This window comes from Lampetra planeri, chromosome 2 (genome assembly GCF_965212315.1).
Source record: "Lampetra planeri chromosome 2, kcLamPlan1.2.h2, whole genome shotgun sequence".
NCBI lineage: Eukaryota > Metazoa > Chordata > Hyperoartia > Petromyzontiformes > Petromyzontidae > Lampetra > Lampetra planeri.
Window position 1 is genome coordinate 12,336,370 of NC_136108.1, and position 21,484 is coordinate 12,357,853.

Sequence of the window (21,484 nt, forward strand, 5' to 3'; positions counted from 1 at the left end):
CATTAAATTTAAAACACACACATGCTTACATAGGTATAGCATTAATTCTATAATTTGAGACAAAGAAAAACTCAATACCTTTCAAGTTACTCTTTGGTTCTTTCGGTAAAGTCACGTAGGTAGAAAAATAAGTAAAAAATATATCACGACGTTTCGATCGCAACAAGCGTTCGTCCTCAGGCGGCAGAAAAAAAATCCAGCAGTGGAACTGCTGAACCAGCGAGAGCTGTAACAACAAGGTTATGTCAGGCTGTCACCTTGTTGTAACAGCTTTCGCTGGTTCAGCAGTTCCACTGCTGGATTTGTTTTTTCCGCCTGAAGACGACCGTTAGTTGCGATAGAAACGTCGTGATATTATTTTCTACCTACGTGACTTTACCGAAACAACCAAAGAGTATGGATTCCTGCAGTCACGAAATCTTCAAATCACCTTTAAAGTTGATAGTCTACCTTGGCGTAGCATAATTCTAAGGTATTAAAAAGGTAATCCAAAAGACCAATATCAATTTACAGATTAATAATTGTATAAATGAACAGCGGGAAAATGTAACATTTAATAAACTGTATTAAAAAATTATACAGTACACATATTCCATAGTTTTATTGCATTTTAAAATCAACATCCATATGAGACAGATACAAGGAATAAAGCAGGCAAGTAACTGCAAATAAAGTGTAAACATACATTTGGTACGCAACAAAAATTACCCAACATAAAAACCCACAATAACACAAATGCACTCGATCCTACGTGCACATGTGCAGAGACCCTGAACATATGGAACACACATTCAGAACAAAAATTATAAATCTTTAACACATGCACAAAAAGTGTGTATGGTTTTTCTGAAAACAAAAAGGTATAACCATGAAACTACTCTTCCCTCTTTCTGCATACCACAAAAAACATTTGTATGGAAATAAAAAGGTGAAATGATACCGCATTTCTGATGTTGAAAACGTTGCATTTTAAACAAGCCTCTGCTATTCAGCATGTTTCACATAGAAATACATTTACAAGTTCAGTAGTGCAGAATTAACTCTTTTATAAACCAAACATTTTACAGATTTGTTACAAATGTTTGTTTACAATTATTCTGCATTTGCACCATTCACAATATATTAATATGCATCCATACATAGATCATACACAATTGAATGGAAACAATTATCTTTCAAACAAATTATCCTAAAAATCCAAACATATGCAAATTAAAAGGCTTTTAAAGATATGTTTCAGAGCGAATTAAGCAAAAATAAAGCCTGCAAGAAAAAAAAGCAGAACCAGACCCACTGTCATAATTAATGCCTCATGATGTTACAGGGCAAGGCAGCCAAAATGCAGTATTTATTGAAGCATACTAATATGGTCCATTAGCATGTGCTATTATATATGCCAGTCACTAAGAATTATACACTTCAGGCTGGTGTAAAGAATAGAGTGTTTCCATTGAATTAATGCTTTTCATTTGGTGGCAAAAAAATTTGCTAAGGCAGTCGGTCACTTTAGATTAAAATTAAGAGATAGCAAAACAAAGAGGTAGAGCTTTGATCGACTACCATAAACCACTAACTTGACATGATAATAAAATCCTACGTCATTGCTCTGTCAATCACCACTAGTTCCTTATCTACGTACATTAGCCGTGCCAAGCAGCTCCGATGCCAAATGTACAGCACTTTCCCTCACACATCTCGGTGCCGTCGGCTTCGTGCAATCAAAATGGTTCCATCCTGCAGGATAGTTCTGAAAGCCTGGAATTCGTCATCCTCGTCGTCATCGCCATCATCATCAGAGCCTTGGCAGAAAAAAAGCAACCACAGAATGCAATTAAACCTGTAAAAACTCAGTGACGTGACCTTTTGCTTACAGCCATGAAATTGGATGTGATGGAACATTTTAAGTGGCTCACAACAATCAAATTAAGGACACGTTTAACTAAAATGCACCAGGTTCTTATAATTAATGTAAAACCTGTTGCGATAATGCCTACACTGTATGGATGCCCACATTGTTTAATCATTTACTGTGTATTTCATCATATACATTGTTGACATAATCATATTCATAATTTAATATCTAGATAAAGTGTTAACTGTTATAACCTTAAGACTCAAAAATGCATTCAGTAATGAGAACTAAAGTAAATAAGAACTAAAGTACTAAAAGCAATATCCCATAACATTCCCACACCTCCGATTAGAAGTTGGCTACATATGGTGAAATTAGTTCAAATACACACTTTTCACACAACTGAAATATTCGTCTCACTTACAGAAGTAATGAAATTGTGAAAAACACAACCGTTAGAGATATTTCCCACTTTCCTCTACATAATAGTTAATTGCAGGAACATAAACAAGACCATCATGAATGTTAATCTTACACACATTTATTTAGCAGTTGAGGTGCGTTCACCTTTAGACAAATTAACCTTATGGCAGGACCCCCGGGTCCCATAAGCCCCCGGCTCTCGTATAAACTGCGTTGTGACGTCATTTTATGTCTGTTGAAGGCGAACGATTCGGCAATCTATTCCTCTCGACGAGCTCTACATGATGCGCTCAAAGTTTAAAGGTTGTCTCTTCTGCGCATTCGTCCTCGCTGCGCTTGGACGACATGACAACAGAATGATCCGCGCCAGGTGGGTCGCAGCGTTTGTGCACGGTGGGACGGAGTCACCAAAAATAATTACGATTTTGACTTCTGTTTATTCGAGACCCCGGGGTCCCATCATAAGGTTCAAATACACATTTTATCGTACATTATTCAGCGGGCAAAAGATGAGTAGTGTACAAGTATGGATAATAATTGGTATGCAATTAAACTGACACTTGAATACGCTATGATTTTTATAGACATGACATGTCAATTACCAAAACAATTCAAAATGGCACAATTCCTGCTGGTAGCATGGTACGGATATCCTGCCATTACTAGGACGCTGTATATAGTAGTCCTATGGCTGGCTTTCTTCTAAGGCATGTCATTCTAAAATCAACATTGTCACATTTAGTGGAAATGTACAACCGATTTATGGGGATACAACTACACAAACAGTACACTTAAATCAATGAAGATGTTTTTAAAACAGAAATCGGTAAAGTGCAACAAGCAAATTAATTTTTGATTTAAAGCTTTCGTGACTGCAGGGATTCATCTTCTTGGTTCTTTCGGTAAAGTCACGTAGAAGGGAAGTAATAAAATAATAAAAATAAAACATAATAAAATTATTCTCACGACGTTTCGGCCACAACGCAAGCAGCCGTCCTCAGGTGAAAACCAGGTCCGTCGAGTCTGTCGCCTTATGTTTGATTTTTATTATTTTATTACTTCCCTTCTACGTGACTTTACCGAAAGAACCAATAAAAAGCAAATTAATCTGAAGATATCTTACTTTTTAAAATATCAATAACAAAAGGAAATGAAAACGATACAAATTAAAAGGATGCATGCATTCATCTCAAGAGATATAAATGCTTAATCAATTGCAAATTTAAAAAACGTGTTATTTTGGGCAATTTCATAGCTTGAATACCTTTTAAAGCATGCTGTTCATTTCATAATTGTGTACGAGGGCACACTAACTTAAGACATTTTCCCCAGCATTCGGCAACAACTATTTTTTGCCACATTAACTTTTACTTTTGAAACTGAAAGGACAATGCTTTATTTTCAATCGCAGCACAGAAAATATTACACTGTTCATAGAAATACTAATGCTCTCTGAACAGGCCAATCGTCTAGGATTCTTGCATTAAATCCACGGGCTTCCAAGGTCAAAACACATTGACAATAATGCTGCTGGAAATAGGTACATGGCACCAGTGTCCTTGTTAAACTAGAAAAAATGAAAACAGCTTGCTGGTGTGCCTGCTGAATTCTAATCAAGCCATCTGTACTCAAAGGGAAATCACACAGCAGCTGTGAAAGGGTCAACCACCAAAACATGCTTTGTGCCTTTTACATTCCTTGGTATGGTGGAGGCAGGAATATAGTAAACCTACTTTCATGGTCATCCTGCTGAAGCCGTGGAAACAACCTTGTCAGATGGAATAACTGTAATATAAAAATGTACAGTAACCAAGTTCCTGATGAAAGCTAATAACAATATCAACATCTGCAAGTGTTCATCCTTACCTTTACCTTGTGACATTTTAAAAACTTACCTGGTGTGCACATTTTACAAAACACAATTACAGCAATGATAAGTACATTTTATATATTTATGTAGCTTCCAAATGCTTGTTGAAAAACTCGTTAGAAGAATGATTTTTGCAGGAAATAAGCTTTTCAACTTTCCATTAATGTGCACAATATATGTAGGAAACAAACTAAATGAGAATTAGGGAAGATAATAAAAAATAACCGAGCATTGTTATAATTAATAATGTGGAACAGGTTAATGGAAACCAATTAACACTCTGCCCTTGCAATTAATGACACCGTATGTTTATTTGAAACAAATTAACACTCATTTGTCGTAGATTGTACCAAATGTTCAGTGCCTTACCCGGTTAGCGCGAGGGTTCCGCAAGATGTCATTGAATCTCTGTTCGCAAAGATGTAGCAACAGTACGAGGTATAACCCCGAGTGAACAAAGTCACTTTGGGCCTGTGAACAAAAAGCACTCTCTTCATCAGCTGTTATACACAAGGCTGCCATTTTTTTTCCCATGGAGAGAACTTAAAGGGGTAAGAAAATAAAGTCATCCTGAAACAATATTTTGTGTCATTGAAAATGTATGCAATAGCTAAAACTTGAGAACTCGCCACCCCATCACCATCCCGATTCCAAATTCAGCGTTTGCATTGTAATATTCGTACCAAAAACTCAAGTTCTTCTTAAAATGGCCGTACTATTCAAGAAATGCATTCAGGTGGTTAGCTTACGAAAGGTAATACAATACTGTTGAAATCGTGAGTTAGATTTCCACATCCAGAGGCAAAGCCAAGCCTTTGTGAGCTTGCTGTTCTCAGCTTCTGACCCACAAAACCCCATCCAGAAATGTTGGTCATTTCTCATTCATGAGAATCCATTTTTGCAGTTTTGATAAGACTAAATACTGTATTGGGTAAAATTCAGTGATGCAATTTTTGGTAATTTCTCAGGATGACAGCAGTGTTATTGCATTGGTAATGAAAATTGTTAGCCGTTTGCCTCAATGCTTACATAAAAAAGTGCAAATAAACCAAGATATTGTACGCCAAAACACAGCTCTTTTTCAATATAAATGTATCATGGCGAGTTAAAACACCACATTTGTTATCACAGCACAAGAAAGGATAAAAAGACTAAAAGCCAGTGCACACACAGGTACCCAGATGATGGAAATGTTCGTTTGGCATTACATGGTCTTTGCAAATAATACACTTGGAAATTGAACTGCTCGCATCTTATAGCGACAGTGATATGTTTACCAGAGAACAAAAGAGACGTGCTACTGTATGCGCAGTCATATAATCTTGCTGGCACAAACTGTACAGACCAGACAGATTTGGGATTGTCTGTTCACTGATGCACAACAGCGTTCATCCTTTTCAGCAGAATATATTGTCTATGAGGATGAAAAGCTCCACAGCTTGCCAAGTGGGGGGGAAAAAATCAGGGAGCGGTCCACAGCGCTAATAACATTTAATTTAGGATGTGTTGGATTGTTGTTCATGTCAGCTGTAACTTGGTAATCACCACGCTGTTATACAAAGATACACATTTGGTTAAAAAGCTAAGTGGGGGTTATAACACAATCAACATAATCATGGTTTGCATCAGTAACACTGCTAAAAGTCTCATATGTTTCACTTAGGATAATTAATATGCACACATTTACCTTCTTCCTAAAACATTGATTGCTTGATTATAGGCATTGACAATACAATGTAAATAAACAATGTAGCTTTGTAGATGGTCATATTTTTTATAAATTAAATGTCTCTGGTTTGGCTTTTCCACTTCCCTCATGTATATACAATGCCCAAAGAGCTGACCTGATTGGCAGAGTGCTCTTGATAGAGCTGGTGTATGTCGAACCCCTCCACCTCAAAACGTAGTAGTTGCTTGCACAGCTCACAGTGCAGCACTGCCGACAGCTCGGCACCTGTGTTCAGGCAGAACAATGTGCAGGTTGCCAATTTTCCTACAAATGCCTGCCCTCGTCACACAAAATTATAGTCATTACCTTTTTAAAAACAATTACTAAAAACTAAGGTAGGAAAACATTCTGAAAAACCATTTCCCCCCCAAAAAATAGTGCCTTATAGACATGCTATGTAAAAGTCAATGTGCTGAAAGATAAGTTTTGTGCCCATATGCACACATCCAAAGTGGGGGCATCAGTGAATGGCACTTGGCTCTCACCAGACTTAATCTTGGCCTCGAGCCAGCGCCGCATGCAGTCCTGGTGGACATACTGCAGGCTGCCTGTACAGCTACAGGGGACAACGAGCAGGTTGCCTGGAGCCACGGCACTCATCTGGCAGATGCGGCAGATGTCTCCTTCTTCCTCATCAGAGTCCTCCATCAGCAGTCTGAACACACGTAGGGAGAAAATAAACGCTTAACAGGTTATACCAGAATAAAAAAGGCAAAAAATTTAAACCAGTAAAGCACAACACAAGAAGCTAGCAAAATTGTAAACGAGACTCCATAACTTTTTTTTTACCTTTCTTGTATTTGCCGGAGCCTTTCAGGATCACGAGAGGGCAGCAGCTGGGCAGATGACATTTCATGTGTACCCAGTCGGGATGTGACTGGCTGAGAAGTACCCACTGTACGTCTGTGGCGAGCTGTAGCTGTTGAGGTGACATTGTCCTCAGCGACGGCTCCAAATCCAGCTCTCCGGTCAGACAAGGAGAAAAGCAGGGAGCTGGAACCCGGGACGACTCCCAGAACGCGCACCTCGTCATCCCGACTCGTGCGAGATGCTGTCGAAACTGGGCTACTTTGGGATGGCCCCGAAGAACTGCTGCCAGCACTACTAGTACCGATGCTCTCATTGCTCTGTAGTCTGCCTGATGCACTGGAACTCGAGTCAGATGCCCCATCTAGGATGTAGGTAAGATCCATTTCAAAGGAATCAGAAGTGTCATGTGGTGCTGAATATGCACGATATGGAAGTGTATTATTGAAAGAAAAGGTGTTAACATAGGGGGAATCGGCACGTTGTCTTTGAAGATCATCCGTATTTTCTTGCCATTGCCTTATTGGAGACTCAATGCCCAGATTTGGGAAGTATGAATAAGTAGCTGGTCTTGAGGATTCTTCTCTAGGAACCCTTCTGCCCCTACCCATGCACCGTTGCACTGGACTTGCATCCCTCAAGTATGGAGACATATTTGATCGTAAATTCTCATTTTGTGCCACATTCCCATTTTGCACATTGCTTTCAGGCCAGGAACTTTGGATATTAATGCCTTCTGTTTCAGATGCAGGCATTTCAACTGTTGAGCGGGAATTAGTTCCTCTCCTTGCTCCAAATCTTGTGAAGCCAGTCTGTTGGACAGGGTCTGGCTGTCTGTCTGGTTGCCTATCGGCTCGCAAATTGTTAACAGTAGTCCTTAAAGAAGAAACATTTTGGTATGGATTTGACACATTTTCTCCTCTTCCTAATCCCACACCTCCAGAAGTCGTCAGCAATCTTCTCCTTAAATCACTCAATCTTAGAGAAACACCTGACCTTTCCATGTCATGCATAATATCTCGGGCTGCTGATAACCTTGTACTTGCCCAACGGCTAGGTAAATTTGAATCTGTGAAACCATTTAGTCCCTCTATTTCAGGAGCAGCATTTTGTGGTACCGACCTACTACTAGTTGTTCTTCTGCGCAGCCCACTCTCATTCCAATTCTCTCGAGATAAATCAATCCCTTCTTCTGTATGGGGCTCCCTGCTAAAGTAAGAAAATGCGGGTTCGTTTCCAGAAGGGTTGCGACGTGAAGATGCCGATGCCCCTGCATTTATGTCCTGTGCATGCCCAACCTCAGAAGACTGCCTGCTGCTTGCAGCCGATACAGACATATGAGGGAGCAAGCATTCCGATCCTTGATGGGAGCTTGAAGGTATAGAGTATGGCACCCATGAACGGCGTACTGATGAAAGCTCCTCAGGGTCATTTCCTGTGCGTGCCGTGCGGGTTTCATTGGTACCTCGATTCATACTGGTTTGCCTCCGTGACAGAAATGCATATGATCGTTCTCTGTAGCCTCTGGGTAATGGGCTTGACATATAATCAGGTTCTATGTAGTTGGGTTCTCTTACTTCAGTAGCATGTCTGTTATATACATGCCTGGGGCGTGCTCCCTGAGCCAGGTGAGCAGATAATCTGTCTTGCTCCGTATCTAGAAAGGAAAAAGAACACAAGATTGGTCAAAAATGTACCCTGTTTGCTAACCACCTGCAAAACATCAAATGGTACATTTACATCTGATGTTATTGAATGGAGTAGTGATGCAGTGGTTAGCGCACCGTGCTATGATCCCAGCGGTGAGAGTTGAATTACCAGCCACGGATGCCGACGTGCGACTAGGAATAGCTTATCCAACTTGTATTGACCAGTATCATGAAATAGTCCGACAACAACTGTCATGAATGACATGGTGGGAGAGGCCCTTATCTGGCACTAAAATGATGGACTAAAAATTTCAATTATGTCCCAAATATGATATTGAACTACATGAAGTGATTACGTCACCTAAAACAGTTAAAAAAGTCAAAGAGAAACCACCTCTACTACTTTTTTACAATTTGTGCTTCAATATATTTAGTACCGAGCGTGGTGTTGTATGGAGGGGGATGTGGATGGGATCGAGGGAGTTGTGATATGAAATGGACCCCTGGGCAGAAAATCTGAATATGCATTAATTTCCAACATTGCTCAACCAAAATACCACTGAACACATTGTACACACCTAGAATGCATATTTATAAACATATTTGGAATAAGGGTGGAACCATATGTTTTAAGGAATGGTTGTTCCAATACATTTAATTCAAAAGGTGAAGTTTTTTTCAAAGACAAAATCTATTTATGAACGATGGAAGTGATACTTCAGGGAAAAACAAGTCACAAAATGTGAAAACACAAGGTCTATTAAAATTAGACAAGGATGAAAATACAAGTGGCTGCTTGCAAGAAAATTATTTGGCAAAAAACATGCTCACCAAAATCAAACGTCCGTGGCCTGTGGTTCAAAGGATAGATCCTGCTTGATGTCAAGTTCTCTCTGTTCCTTCCATGTCCTGGCAATGTTGCATCTCCAATCCCAGAGGCATCGGTAGGCAAGCTATTGTCAGAAGGCACTGGTCTTCTTTGTAAGGTTGGGCCTTCAAAAACAAATTTTATGAAAATTATATTTCCAGTCGAACATTTCTCCCTGTGGCTTCTAAGAAAAAAAAACTCTGGATAGAGTGTACTAACACTTTACAAAATATCCATCCAATTCATATTCTTAACTACCTCCAGATTTACTATATATTGTCAGAAGGTATATTAAGCTTAATTCTGTCAAAAGGTGTTCAAGTAGACTTTCTTGTTACAATGCAACAACTCGACTGGGTGCAACCAACCACTGTTGGCTGGCAGAGGGGCTGCAGAGTTGGAAGACAGGAGTTTCGGCCGCTTCGAGAGCTCCTCGTGTGGAGAGAGTTGACGCGCTGTGGCACCAGCAGGACCATTATCCCGGCTCGATCTAGCCGAGCTGCCACGGCTGTCCATGCGTGCCGTGTCCCGAGAGCCAGCCGAGTCACGTGGAGACAGCTGTCATGGAGCACAATGAAGAATTTACTTGGACATGAGTGAAGGTGGCAACATATTAATGTCTTTATTTTATGGAATATGGTAGAGAAACATTGTGCATCAAGACTATGAAAAAAAGTCTAAATATATTACACAACTCCATTTGTTGGAACAAAACTAACACTTTCTATAATAAACAATATAAAAAATGTTGACTAGAACTCCAATACATAGTATACAAATCAATAACCACACAACCTTTTTGAAAGCTGCATCAATATTCCATACAGATTAAGCTGCACCAGTGCTGACATTATGAAATCTGACAGTAATCCAGTTACTAAGCTTTAAATCATATTACTGCAAAGAATCTCGTTGCCCAAGTGAGAAGTAAAATTTTCCCTTACGACAGTCGTATAAATATCCCGTTTTGTAATGTTCAAAGGTTTAAAAAAATTAACATCGGGTCTGTTAGATAAAGTGTCAGTTTAACAAAGCAGTAACGTTATACATACATGAACCTACTACGTTAACAATTTTAACATAGTGACAAGAAGCATTTATTTACAATTGTAATTTGGGGAACATTCCTATGCCAATGACATATTAAACTGTTATTTTATAACGATAGCTGTGATGTGAAAACCGAAAAGGTACATTGTTTTTAAAATGTTCGTAAACATTTAGTGGCAATTCATCAAATCTCGCTTGTTGTACACAAATAGGTTGACGCTTACATTATATTGCGCTGCAATATACATTATGTAGACATATACATTATGTATATTGCAGTGCATTACATTCATTTCTGTGTGACAACTCATTTCATGCATGCAAGTTTAAGAGATTTCCACTACTTATGACCGACTAAGAAAATACCTTCACACACCAACCACCACGGTCAAGTGTGGTCAACCCCCACCACCCCCCCGTGAACCCACACAGCATAGGGAGGCCCTCATCCAGGAGTGGACTGACAAAAGGCCGTTAACGCACATGATAAACAGACAATTGATCGCGTTTTGGGTGCATGTCAATTAAACAAATATTTCTCTCAGAATGAACATAAAAGACCAGTTTATATTCACTTTAACAAATAAACGTGCTCACTAATGACCTTCGTACAGACCTACCGCTCTGCTGCTGGAACAGCCCATGCCAACAAGCCTCTGACTGACAGAATTTGTGTAAGATGGCCTTTGGCTCTGCACGTCCCTTCCAGTGCTCCGCAACTCCCAGCTTCTGTTAACAGGCTCTTCCCTTTTGTTCACCCAGACCTGTACAAAATGAAATTAATAAGATTTACAATACGTTAGAGTATTCGGCTTTAATACCGTAGGACACTTATATTACAAGGCGACAGTTTTGTTCACCACTACAAGTTGCACCATGGTGAATCCAGTTTACTTTCTGTACATGCACAACACAATACAGAAAATGTAGGGTTTCCAGCCCTGGATTGCGCAACATTTCATCAGCTGGTCACATAGCTTCCTGAAATTACATAATGTGGCTATGTCCGAGATTAAGTGCAATTAACCAACTCTAACGCAGTTTGGATAATTACGCAATAAAAACAAAAACACCATTTTAGCAATGTTTAATATATAGTATCTAAATGTTACTAAGCAGTAGAAATACAAAAAAATATTATCGCCAGGCCAAAGATGGAAGCCACAATGCCCAGGGAGAACGTAACATAGTTTTGATAAGCATCAAGAAAAAATCTATTATAATCGAACATTATCTAATCAAGTCCATTAAATTAGGTTGAGCAAATGTATACAAGAATAAAAGCATATATACACAAAATCCTCCATATTTAGTCCTATCAGGTACAGTAATATATATTGCATTTCATTACAATACAGATGTGCATACACGTGCATTAACTGTGAATTGGTACATTTTGTAGTCGAAAAATAAAAACCAGGTATGTCAGGATGCCTTATATCCAATACGTACAGCAACAAGCAATTAATACCGTTCAAAGCTAATTGTGTTTGGAAGTAAACAAATATATATTGCTGGAATAAAGGTTAATTTAAATTGTTAGAAATGTATGTTGCACTTCAACAAAAATAAAGACTAAAAACTGGAAAGTGTACAATGAAACATGGGAGATACATGCTTGGAATAACATTGAAACACAAGAGGAATATAGTACATGTATTGGAGAACACAGGCAGGTTAATGACACCATCCAAACTATTAAATGATTGGGCAGGACATATCTAGAAGGGATGAATAAAGAATAAGCAACAGAAAGGAATACTTAGGAGAGGATGTTCACCGGGGAGATGGAGCGATGAAGCCAGTTCATGTGCTAAATGGATAGTTGCATGATCGTGAAGTGGAAACAGCGCGGATAGGCCTTCATCCAGCAGCTGATTGATCATGACAGACGAACTTTCCTTACTAAACGACCTGAAACTCCTCAAATTATGTTGTGTATTTGACAAATGGTTATCAGTTAACTTGTCATTTACAAAATTACATATTTCCATATATTTTTACAACAAAGGGAAAGATAAATACTGTACAGTACTATGTGCAAAACTAGAATCATGCACAAATATTCTTAAGGAATTCTTGGAGGAACCCAACTGGAAAAAAGTACATCTTTCACAATTAGTGAAGGTGGATTGGATCACAATGAGGGTGAGGTGAAGTGAGAGCAGGATAGTAATTTTGGGGATAAATAATTCATTTATAAAAGCACACTAAAATACCCAAAGAAAGATTTAAATCGGTACATGTTACCTCATTTACATGAAATGGACTGGTTAAACAAACAATTAAAAATACAAATGTAGATATTTGTAATTGGGGGAAAACGGAAAGGAGGAACAAGTGGATTATACAATATACATAAGGTTAAAAACAAGTCTGACTAAAGTTGGCTTGGGAAGGACGTACTGTATTGTTCGAAAGGATTCGAGATCGATGAGACTGCCGAGTGGCAGTCAAAGGAAAGAACACTCGACAAGGCGAACGACTGCGGAGATGGAGCTATAAGACCAGCTCATGTGCGTAAGCAAGATGTATTGTAGCATTAGGGAATGGCGACATTGTAAGCCTTTCATCAGGTAGTAAACATAATATGACTACTACGTAAGAATGAGGAAAATGTTGCAGGCAGATACTGCCTATAAAATGCACATTTTCTTTCCTGTACAGTAGTTTATTTGGGTCAGATCACACCTGGCCATAAGCACAGCTGTGCTTATAATTAAAGGGCCACCAAAACTGGCACATCATTAATTACAGAAGTTAACGATTGCTTATAATTTCCCCAGAGAAAACAAATTTGAACTCAAGAATCAAAATACAGATGTATGCAAAGGATAAACCTAATATTCTAGGAAATGTAATCTACAATAATATGCATAAGCTACATTGCATACAGGGTGGTGCAGCTGTCTAGTGACCCCTATTTAAGTCTTTAAACGTGATATATTTTAAGGTTTATTTCAAACAGAAATGAATATGCCAACAAAAAGCATGTTCGGGGTCAATTCATTGAGGGGGGTCACAAGACATCTAGACCAGTCTGTAGTTTGTTTCCCTACACACACACGTTGGCTGGCCGAGTTTTATTTAATTTATAACAAATACTGATTAATATACTTAACGGGTATTTTTCAATTGATAATACAATAATAAAAACCCCATGATACAAAAATCAGAAACCAAGACTAAGGGCCACACGAACGCACCACATGGGATAGTGAAAACAAGCTTCCATTTTAATGTGCGGTGAGCCTTTAACACAACAGCATCTCCCACGGTTGCAACTCCAATTGGAGTTGTTTAGTGATGCTGCTTTAGCAGTGGTGCACAAGCACAATTAACAAAAACTCACCGTCAATAATGCCTTCTAAACTAAATATATACAACAGGCGAAGTTTTAGGCAATGGCCATTCTTCACAGCAAATGCAAGAGCTGGTTTCTCTGGTCTCGATTGAGATGTTAGAATTGCACATTTTCTGAAATAACTCTTTATCTATTTACATCCTCCCCAGTGGGAAATTTTTGACGAAACTTAACACTGGTCAGTATAGAGTGGGTGAAAGAAAGAAGGAACCCCGGACTAGTTTTTATTTCACATGCCACAGATGTATGCCATCACCAGGAATCAAATTTAGATCACTGGGACCACGCATTGCAGTGCCCTCCCAAATAAACAATGTTCATATCCAGCCCTTTGTCAATCCAATATTAAAGGAGGATTATTCCAGGCCAAACGAGTTGTGGGGGTGATTTAACCATATTTCATTACGCTGGGCAATGTAGGTTGGTGAAAGTGGGTTGCATACATGTACAGTACAATTGGTTGTTCTACACTGCCTTTTGCTGTCCATCGCATAGCACCACAGCCTACATCACCTGTTTTGCATGGTAGTCGCCCATCCAAGTACTATCCAGGCTCAACCCTGCTTAGTTTCCAAGATTTGATGATATCAGGCCCATTCCAGGTGATTTGGTCATAGGGAAATACACATTGCGGGAAACTTATAAATGGCACAGATGTTACATTACTTATATAGCAAAATATATTTAAAGTTATTTTAACAAATTGGTTTAAGATTGCATTTGAATACTAAATTGCACATTGTAATTTAATTATCGTAACAGGAACAAAATTCACTAAACTAGTAAGATAAACAAAATGCTTTTATTTTACATGTCAAAACAGTGAATTAGATTGTACCGTTATGAAATCAACTATATTAATGCACCCACAATGACCCATGTTGTTGGGTCAATCACAAAGTGACCCGAAGTAATGACAGGAACATTACATTCACAGTAGTTAAATAGCATTTATCATAATAATTACATTGACTTCCTGAATTAATATTAATTTTAATCGGGGAAAATAATATAACTATTAACCTTGGTAAATGTCAGCCACAACAAAAATGACTTAATGGAAAATTTAAAATTGTAATGTAACTAAATTAAACCACGATTTTAAATGGAACGCTTAAATTAACTTTAAAAACGTCAACAAAACACATTATGCAGAACGCACATCATTTCCACCACGTTCAAGTGTACAGAAGGGCGTGATAAATAAAGTCACAGAACCACATGGTGGTTACTTCCGTCAGGTAAAGGATAGGTACAACACTGTTACCTTGTTGGATTCAAATGTCCTGCGCATCCCTGTCTTATGGCATTGCTAAGGCGCAAATATCTTCAGGGCCTTCTATCTCGATATCTTGAATAACTGTTTTGCAAACACAGCACACATTGGATACGCGTATTTAACGGAAATTATACTTTACATCATAACAATTATCTGCTGCGCATCAACAGCTAATATGAACGTATGATACAAGTAACAATAGTGTATACAGTACTTCGTGCCTCTAGCGTATACGATGCGATTGGCAAAAAAAAACTGTCGGTCACATTCTTATTATGTTAGCTTAAGTATTAAAAAGTAAAAAGGGTGATACAGTATATTGTCCTGGTTAAACAAAACAATCAGAAACCCCGAGCACTAAACACAGCACTAAACTTTTAACAATTCGGTATGAACAGCAATGATGGCCGATAAGATGGTAAAGATGTAGCAGTACTCAAACATAGAAGTCAACGTCCATAACCCAGGTTTCTTTGTTAGATCAAGTAAATATAGGTGTTTGTTCAACCCGCCACCATCGAACACAGGTTAAACGACACACATTTACGCGACCTAAACCCCCCAAAAAACCCTGTATTTATGGATATTGGTTGCGAATGCCTACGTGTTAAGTCAACGATTACACGGACAATGTCTTGCGGCAAACATTCAACTGTACATTTGGGGACAAGAAATAAAAAAAAGGGATGAGTCAAAGTGCGGATTTTGTTTGACTAAGAGTACAAACAACACAAGAGACACGCGTATGCCCATATAAACAAGAGGGGGGGAAGATACACGATGGACTCTGCCACATAGACAAGAGTGGAGGGCATTTAAAAAGCCAAAAATTGAGGGCCCAGCGAGACATCAACCAAACACGCTCAAGATGATACACTCCTCAAAAACCAAAACCAATGCCACCAAAAACACCAAGCCGCATTTCGACATTAACAATAACATCACCACGACCACTAACAATCAGCCGAAACCACCGTGAACAATAACACCAAGAAGAAGCGAAAGCCGTGCCAATTTTAAAGGGCGGAAAAAATGTCGAGAGCAAAGCCACCGTGGCGAAGCCAGGAAGGACCCGGGCAAGGCAACTCGTTCAGCCACACAGCTCTTCTTTACACTGCCCTCCACCGTGCCGACTAATTATAACAGATGCGACTCGGAGTTTTAAAAAAAAAACCTCGCTCACGCCGCCGCCGCCGTGGCCGCGTAAATCCCTCACACGCACAGACGACGGCAGCCTCGCCCGTGATGGCGGCTCCCTCTTCAGCCCCGCCCCTCCCCCCTCTTCAGCCCCGCCCCTCAACGTCACCCCCCCCCCCCGCCGCCCCTCAACGTCACCCCCCCCCCGCACCTCATCCCCACACCACGTGACGGTGCGGAGCGACGTCACTGCCGTCCTCACCCCCCCCCCGACTCCCCGCGTAGCCCAGGGCAACGGCCAACGCGTCACGTGATGCTAAGACCACGTGACGCAGCAGAGTGTACACGCCCACAGCCGACTTGTTATTGTTAATATTATTACCATCACGTTACTCTCTGTATTATGACAAACGCCCACCGATCACCCGTAACCCCCACCACATCCTAAAACACTTGTATACGCTCCCGTCCGTGGCTGCCTTTTGCCTCTCCGCGAAAGCCCGACGAATGGAGGCGGCTGGACGCGCGCCTCGCTTGCACCGTCGCGAGTGCTCGCGCGCCTCCATGCCTGCTCTTCGGGGGCAGCGTTGTCGCAGAAGCACGAAGACGGCAGATTCTTTAATAAAGGGCGCAGAGAGCGCAGCTTCCTCCTTCCTGGCTAAACTATCCGCGATGTTAACTTTAAAATACGCAGGGAGGGCTACGTTTGCTCGAAATTAGAACGCGAACAATCGACGCACGGCGTCGTTAAACAACAAACTACGCGTCACTATTTACAAGCGAATTTGTCGAGGAAGGATGCAAAACGACAGTCGTCCACCCACCATAGAGACGGAGCCTTTCCCTACCCAAGATGGCCCCTCAATTTAAGATGTGGGGACGCGTGACGTCACCACCAATCGTCACCCGCCTGCCCCTACGCCTCACGACTATTGGCTGCAGCGCGAGCACGTGATCACTGTCGCGAGGATCTCCCTTGCCCACGCGCCGCTATTGGCCACGCGAGTGGCCAATGGGAGTCGCCGCAACGCGACCTGCTCAGGCAATGTAGACAATGGGTTGGTCAGGGGGGCGGGGGCTAGGGGGGGGGCGATGGGGTCGGTGGGGGGGAGCGGCGGGGGGGGAGGGGTTCTAGAGACGGAGTTAGAGGCGGAGCTAAGATCAGTTTGGGGGCGTGGCCCAAAGAGGGACGAGGTGGGAGGGGCTATCATGGGGGGGGGGGTGGGGCTGAATGGGGATGAGGTCGCGGTGGAGGGTTTGGCGAGGGTGGTGGGGGGGGAATCTCTCATTTACTTGATACAGCAAGCGTGCTGTGACGGTTCCACCTGAAGACGGAAGCTTGTGTTGCCTCCGAAACGTCGTGATTTTTTATTTTATTTTTATTAATTTTAAATTTTTTACCTACGCGACTTTATCGAAAAAACCTAAGAATATGAATACTTGCAGTCACGAAAGCTTCAAATCTAGAATTGAGGCTTTGAGGATTAAGAGAGGGGGGGGGGGGATCCCGTGGGGGCGGGGTCTGGGAGGCTGTGGGTGTGGCTATTGGCGGGGGAGGGGCGGGGCTCGTGGGAGGGGATGTAGCTGCAGGGAGATTCATCACAGCGGGAGGGAATTAATCGTGTTGCGCGTAATGCAGTGAAGTGCTCCGCGTCGCAATCCGGGGATTTCGCTGGCGTCTTCACGCCATGCTGCCTCCTAATGCGGACCGAAGGGAGGAGGAGACTGACGGCTGCGACGACAAAATGGCTCCTGTGCCGGGCAGACGCGTGACCCTAACCTGGCTCCGCATCCACATGGCCGTTTCGTGGAATTTCTGCGTGTGGTTCTCTCCGGTTCCACACCCCCAATGCCAACTCCATCACCACCTGCGTTAACCCCCCTCTCCACTCCTTCCAGCCAACACCAACTCACACCGGACCAGGGCACGTGTGTTGGGTCACAGCTGTCAGTGCGCCTGACAGCCACTTGACAACAGCTCCACCCTGTATACACAACAATGGCCATATAGCACCCAACACTGTCCACGCGTGCCCCTTCGGACCCTACATCAATGGGCTCACACCACCACTCCTATGGTCCCCCCACACCCCCTGTAAGAGTCCAGTGCGTAACATTACCCCCACAGCACCCCAATTGTCCCCTAACGTGGGATAAATAAATTCCCTAAAGAGAATGGAAAACAATATTTGGTCTGACAGGTTTATTCCTTTGTAATTGTCCCAACAACATACTTGTTGAACAATAGACTTATTTTCAAATATTTCCATTCACGCCCATCGGCGAGTCAGTTACATCACGTTGAAGCAAGCATGCGAAAATATATTGAAAGATGTTTCTTGCAAAGAGGTTAAAACCGATTGCTAATTACACATTTCCAAGCGTAAGAGAGGGCTAAAAACGTGCTTTGGGGGCCAATTTTTATATGATAACAACACGCAATGTTGTACACATGCAGCAATTAACATGCATTGCAGTGTCAGATTTCTGGGGTAGTTAATGTGCCAGAGAGTAGTGAACAGAACGTTCTGCCCTGTCCACTCCCCACCACCAATAGCCATGGCACTTTTACATCCGCGCGTGTAAATCGTGCCAAAAATGATTTACCCACGTTTGTTCTGCATGTCATTGCAGTGGGAGAATAAAAATAACGCATTCCACTGCCGGCCAAATAAACGCGAAGAATACAGGAACATTTGCTATTTATGATCTACGTTAGTGTAACTATCAACAACGCTACTTTAGCGTTGTTGATAGTTACAGCTCTATACTTAGTCGCATTTTGCTGTGCGCAATTTTTTTGTTACCAAAAAAAATATTTCAAGGCTACTTACTACCCTTGTGAAATGTCGCGTGTTTGCAAGTAGAATAAAACAACTGAAATACAAATGGCAATGCCATAAAAAACACAATGACCATGTCAACTGGAAATCCAAACATTTGACATCAAAAACTTATTTGATAAAATATAATGGAGCGCTGTGAGCACTCGGCGGTGTTTGAATCGTACAAAGTGAGCTGTATGGAACAATACAACCGGAGAAAAAACATCACCATACCATCATCACTGGCCGTGACAAGAAACCCTTTCCATCGTGTTATTCCGACCCGACGTTTAACCCTCACCCTGACCAGGGCTCAACACAGGGCTCAACCCAAGCACCCCCAATCACCACCACCACCACCTCCACCACCACCATAACAATCACCCTCCAAACGCAGCAAAAATTAGCCTTCGTTTGTTTGAAGGTGTTAGTTACACGCCACGAGACAGCATGATTATACAGTGAGATTCTCAGGTCAGGATGAAGGTCAACAAGCGTTTACATTAAATAAATAATCCGAGTAAACACTGCGTGTGGCTAGCGACTTGACGATGGTCGATTGTTGTGCCAGCCCTCATCCGCCCTGCTCAACATGAGTATTAATAAAGGCTCACTGCCCCGACGTGTTTTTTGTGTTGTTGTTGTACAGTATTGTAATGATTTGCTTCTTCCCACCACACCCCTTGGGCTTCTATAGCCATCAACACGCCTGCGACATCTCTCCTTCAGTGACGGATCCAGGGGGTGGAGGGGAGGATTTGCTCCTCTTCCCTCCCTCTAACCCACATTTTGAGACCCGAAAATTAGTATTTTAGATTTAGCAGAGGAAATATGTTATGTTTAATGTTTTTCTTAACGTGGGGATATATTTAAAAGCTTGAAATCTCAGGACTGCCCGATCCCTTTGGGAAGTATCTATATTCGCTTATCTCACCCCGTCATCAACTACATCAGCGTGTCATCACTGTTCTAAGTGTAGTTGTTTCATGTGTGAGCTCCATATGCTTGAATACTTACACAACATGCGTGTATGTATGAACGTATACGTGCATGTGCACTGTTCACGCCTTTCAATGCTTACAAATGTGTCTATACCTGTTCGCGTTGTGCTTTTTCATCTATGATTATTAGCTGTCATGTTGACATTGCTGAAGGCCTCTGAAAGTCATCGCCACCTCCAACATCTTCTCTCCGTGGATGTACTCTTGGTCGTGTTCTCTCCTTTGGCTGCCATCCCGTGGTTAGTCCTGACCACAGGCCATCGTCTTTGTTTGCAACGTATCTCGCCATGGCCCACTTAACAGTCAACATCAGGTATTTAACTAATTAATCAATGTATTTGAATTCCTGTCTCAGTGTAATTCCAAGCATGCACCTCTCCATACTTGTTTGGTATTCTTAAAAATATATACATATTTGTCTTGGTTTGATGACTACTTTCAATTTCCACTGAGTGGATGGATTTACAAAGCTTACAAAGGTTATGTTAAATGATAGAAAATTATTTCCAGATCTCGAAGGCAAAAATAATATTCCATGAATGATTCATTCCTCAGATGAAGTGGAGATATTACAGATGTCACACTTGAAGAAGTAAACTCTGCTCTTCACATTCTGAAAAAAGGCAAAGCCCCTGGACCAGATTATATAACTGTGGACGTCATCAAAGAAGCAGGAACAGATGTTGAAATACAATTATTAGATCTATTCACGAAATGTTTGCAAAGAAATCAAATGCCTCATTGTGTTCATTTGGAAAGGCACATTGTTTGTTAAGTGTTGTGTGCTTTTGCGATCATTAGATCAGCATAGTATAGAGGTTGATCAACTGTGTCAGGCAATATCTCTGCCCTTTCTTCACTCAAAAGGACCATTACCTGAAACGTTTGCCTATTGTTTACGGCAGTATGTTATACGGCAAATACGTCTTAATTACAAATGTGATGGGCCTGGAGTTATTTGTGGCAACGCAGTCTGATTTTTGTTCATGTTTATGCATGCACATCTACAGTTCTGTTTCACAGATAAATACCGTAATGTCCCTTAACGTATGGCGATGCATGATTGTACAATGTGTGTGCCTGAAAACCAATGCATGCATGTCTGTGCGTGCGTTACACTAGGGTCTCCTTGAAAACGAGGCTTCTTATAAACTAAACTATTCTTATTGTTCAAGGTAAGGATGCCCACTGAGCTTTATAGCTCTTTTTCAAAGGTGACCTGGCCACAAATGATAGCTCAACGAAGTGGCTCATGTGAAAATGTATCACAGACAAATATTCTAACCGCATGTTTCTAAATGTGGAGGGAAAAACTCGAGGACCCGGAGAAAAATCCACGCGACCACAGGGAGAACATGCAAACTCCAAATATACAGCAGGCACCAGGATAGGGATCGAACCCACGTCCTCCTGCATACCAGGCGAGGTAGTTAACATATCACCACATCTCTCAATAGGTTCTCGTATACATACAATAAGTATGATTTGCAAGCATTTTTCAAACCACCGTTGGATGAAGGCATCGTGGGGTTTATTCCCATATGTCACTGCACTTGTCAGTGAGGGTTGTGAAGTGGTGTGGGAGGGGGGGCAGTACTGGAATTCAGGTCACTTTTTTACAAAGGATCTT

At 41.3% G+C, this 21,484-nt stretch overlaps 1 protein-coding gene across 19 annotated transcripts; it reads right to left on the minus strand.

Moving 5' to 3' along the window:
- Window positions 1-586: 586 nt before the first annotated feature.
- Window positions 587-16,917, minus strand: MARCHF7 (membrane associated ring-CH-type finger 7). 19 transcript variants are annotated; one of them, XM_078607443.1, is made up of 12 exons: window positions 16,853-16,917; window positions 14,880-14,972; window positions 14,126-14,172; window positions 10,869-11,012; window positions 9,567-9,756; window positions 9,162-9,323; window positions 6,664-8,338; window positions 6,360-6,529; window positions 5,990-6,099; window positions 4,515-4,616; window positions 4,009-4,060; window positions 587-1,799 (listed from the first exon to the last, which is right to left on the minus strand). In XM_078607443.1, exons 3-12 carry the CDS (start codon window positions 14,147-14,149, stop codon window positions 1,687-1,689), a joined length of 2,742 nt encoding a protein of 913 aa, XP_078463569.1. In that variant the 5' UTR covers window positions 14,150-14,172; window positions 14,880-14,972; window positions 16,853-16,917; the 3' UTR covers window positions 587-1,686. The 19 variants fall into 19 exon arrangements, 18 of the variants coding, with proteins under 18 accessions (XP_078463569.1, XP_078463524.1, XP_078463586.1 ...); XM_078607398.1 differs by lacking the exon at window positions 16,853-16,917 and adding an exon at window positions 16,108-16,173; XM_078607460.1 differs by lacking the exon at window positions 16,853-16,917 and adding an exon at window positions 16,108-16,173 and having other exon boundaries at window positions 14,126-14,175.
- Between the last annotated feature and the right edge of the window lie 4,567 nt (window positions 16,918-21,484).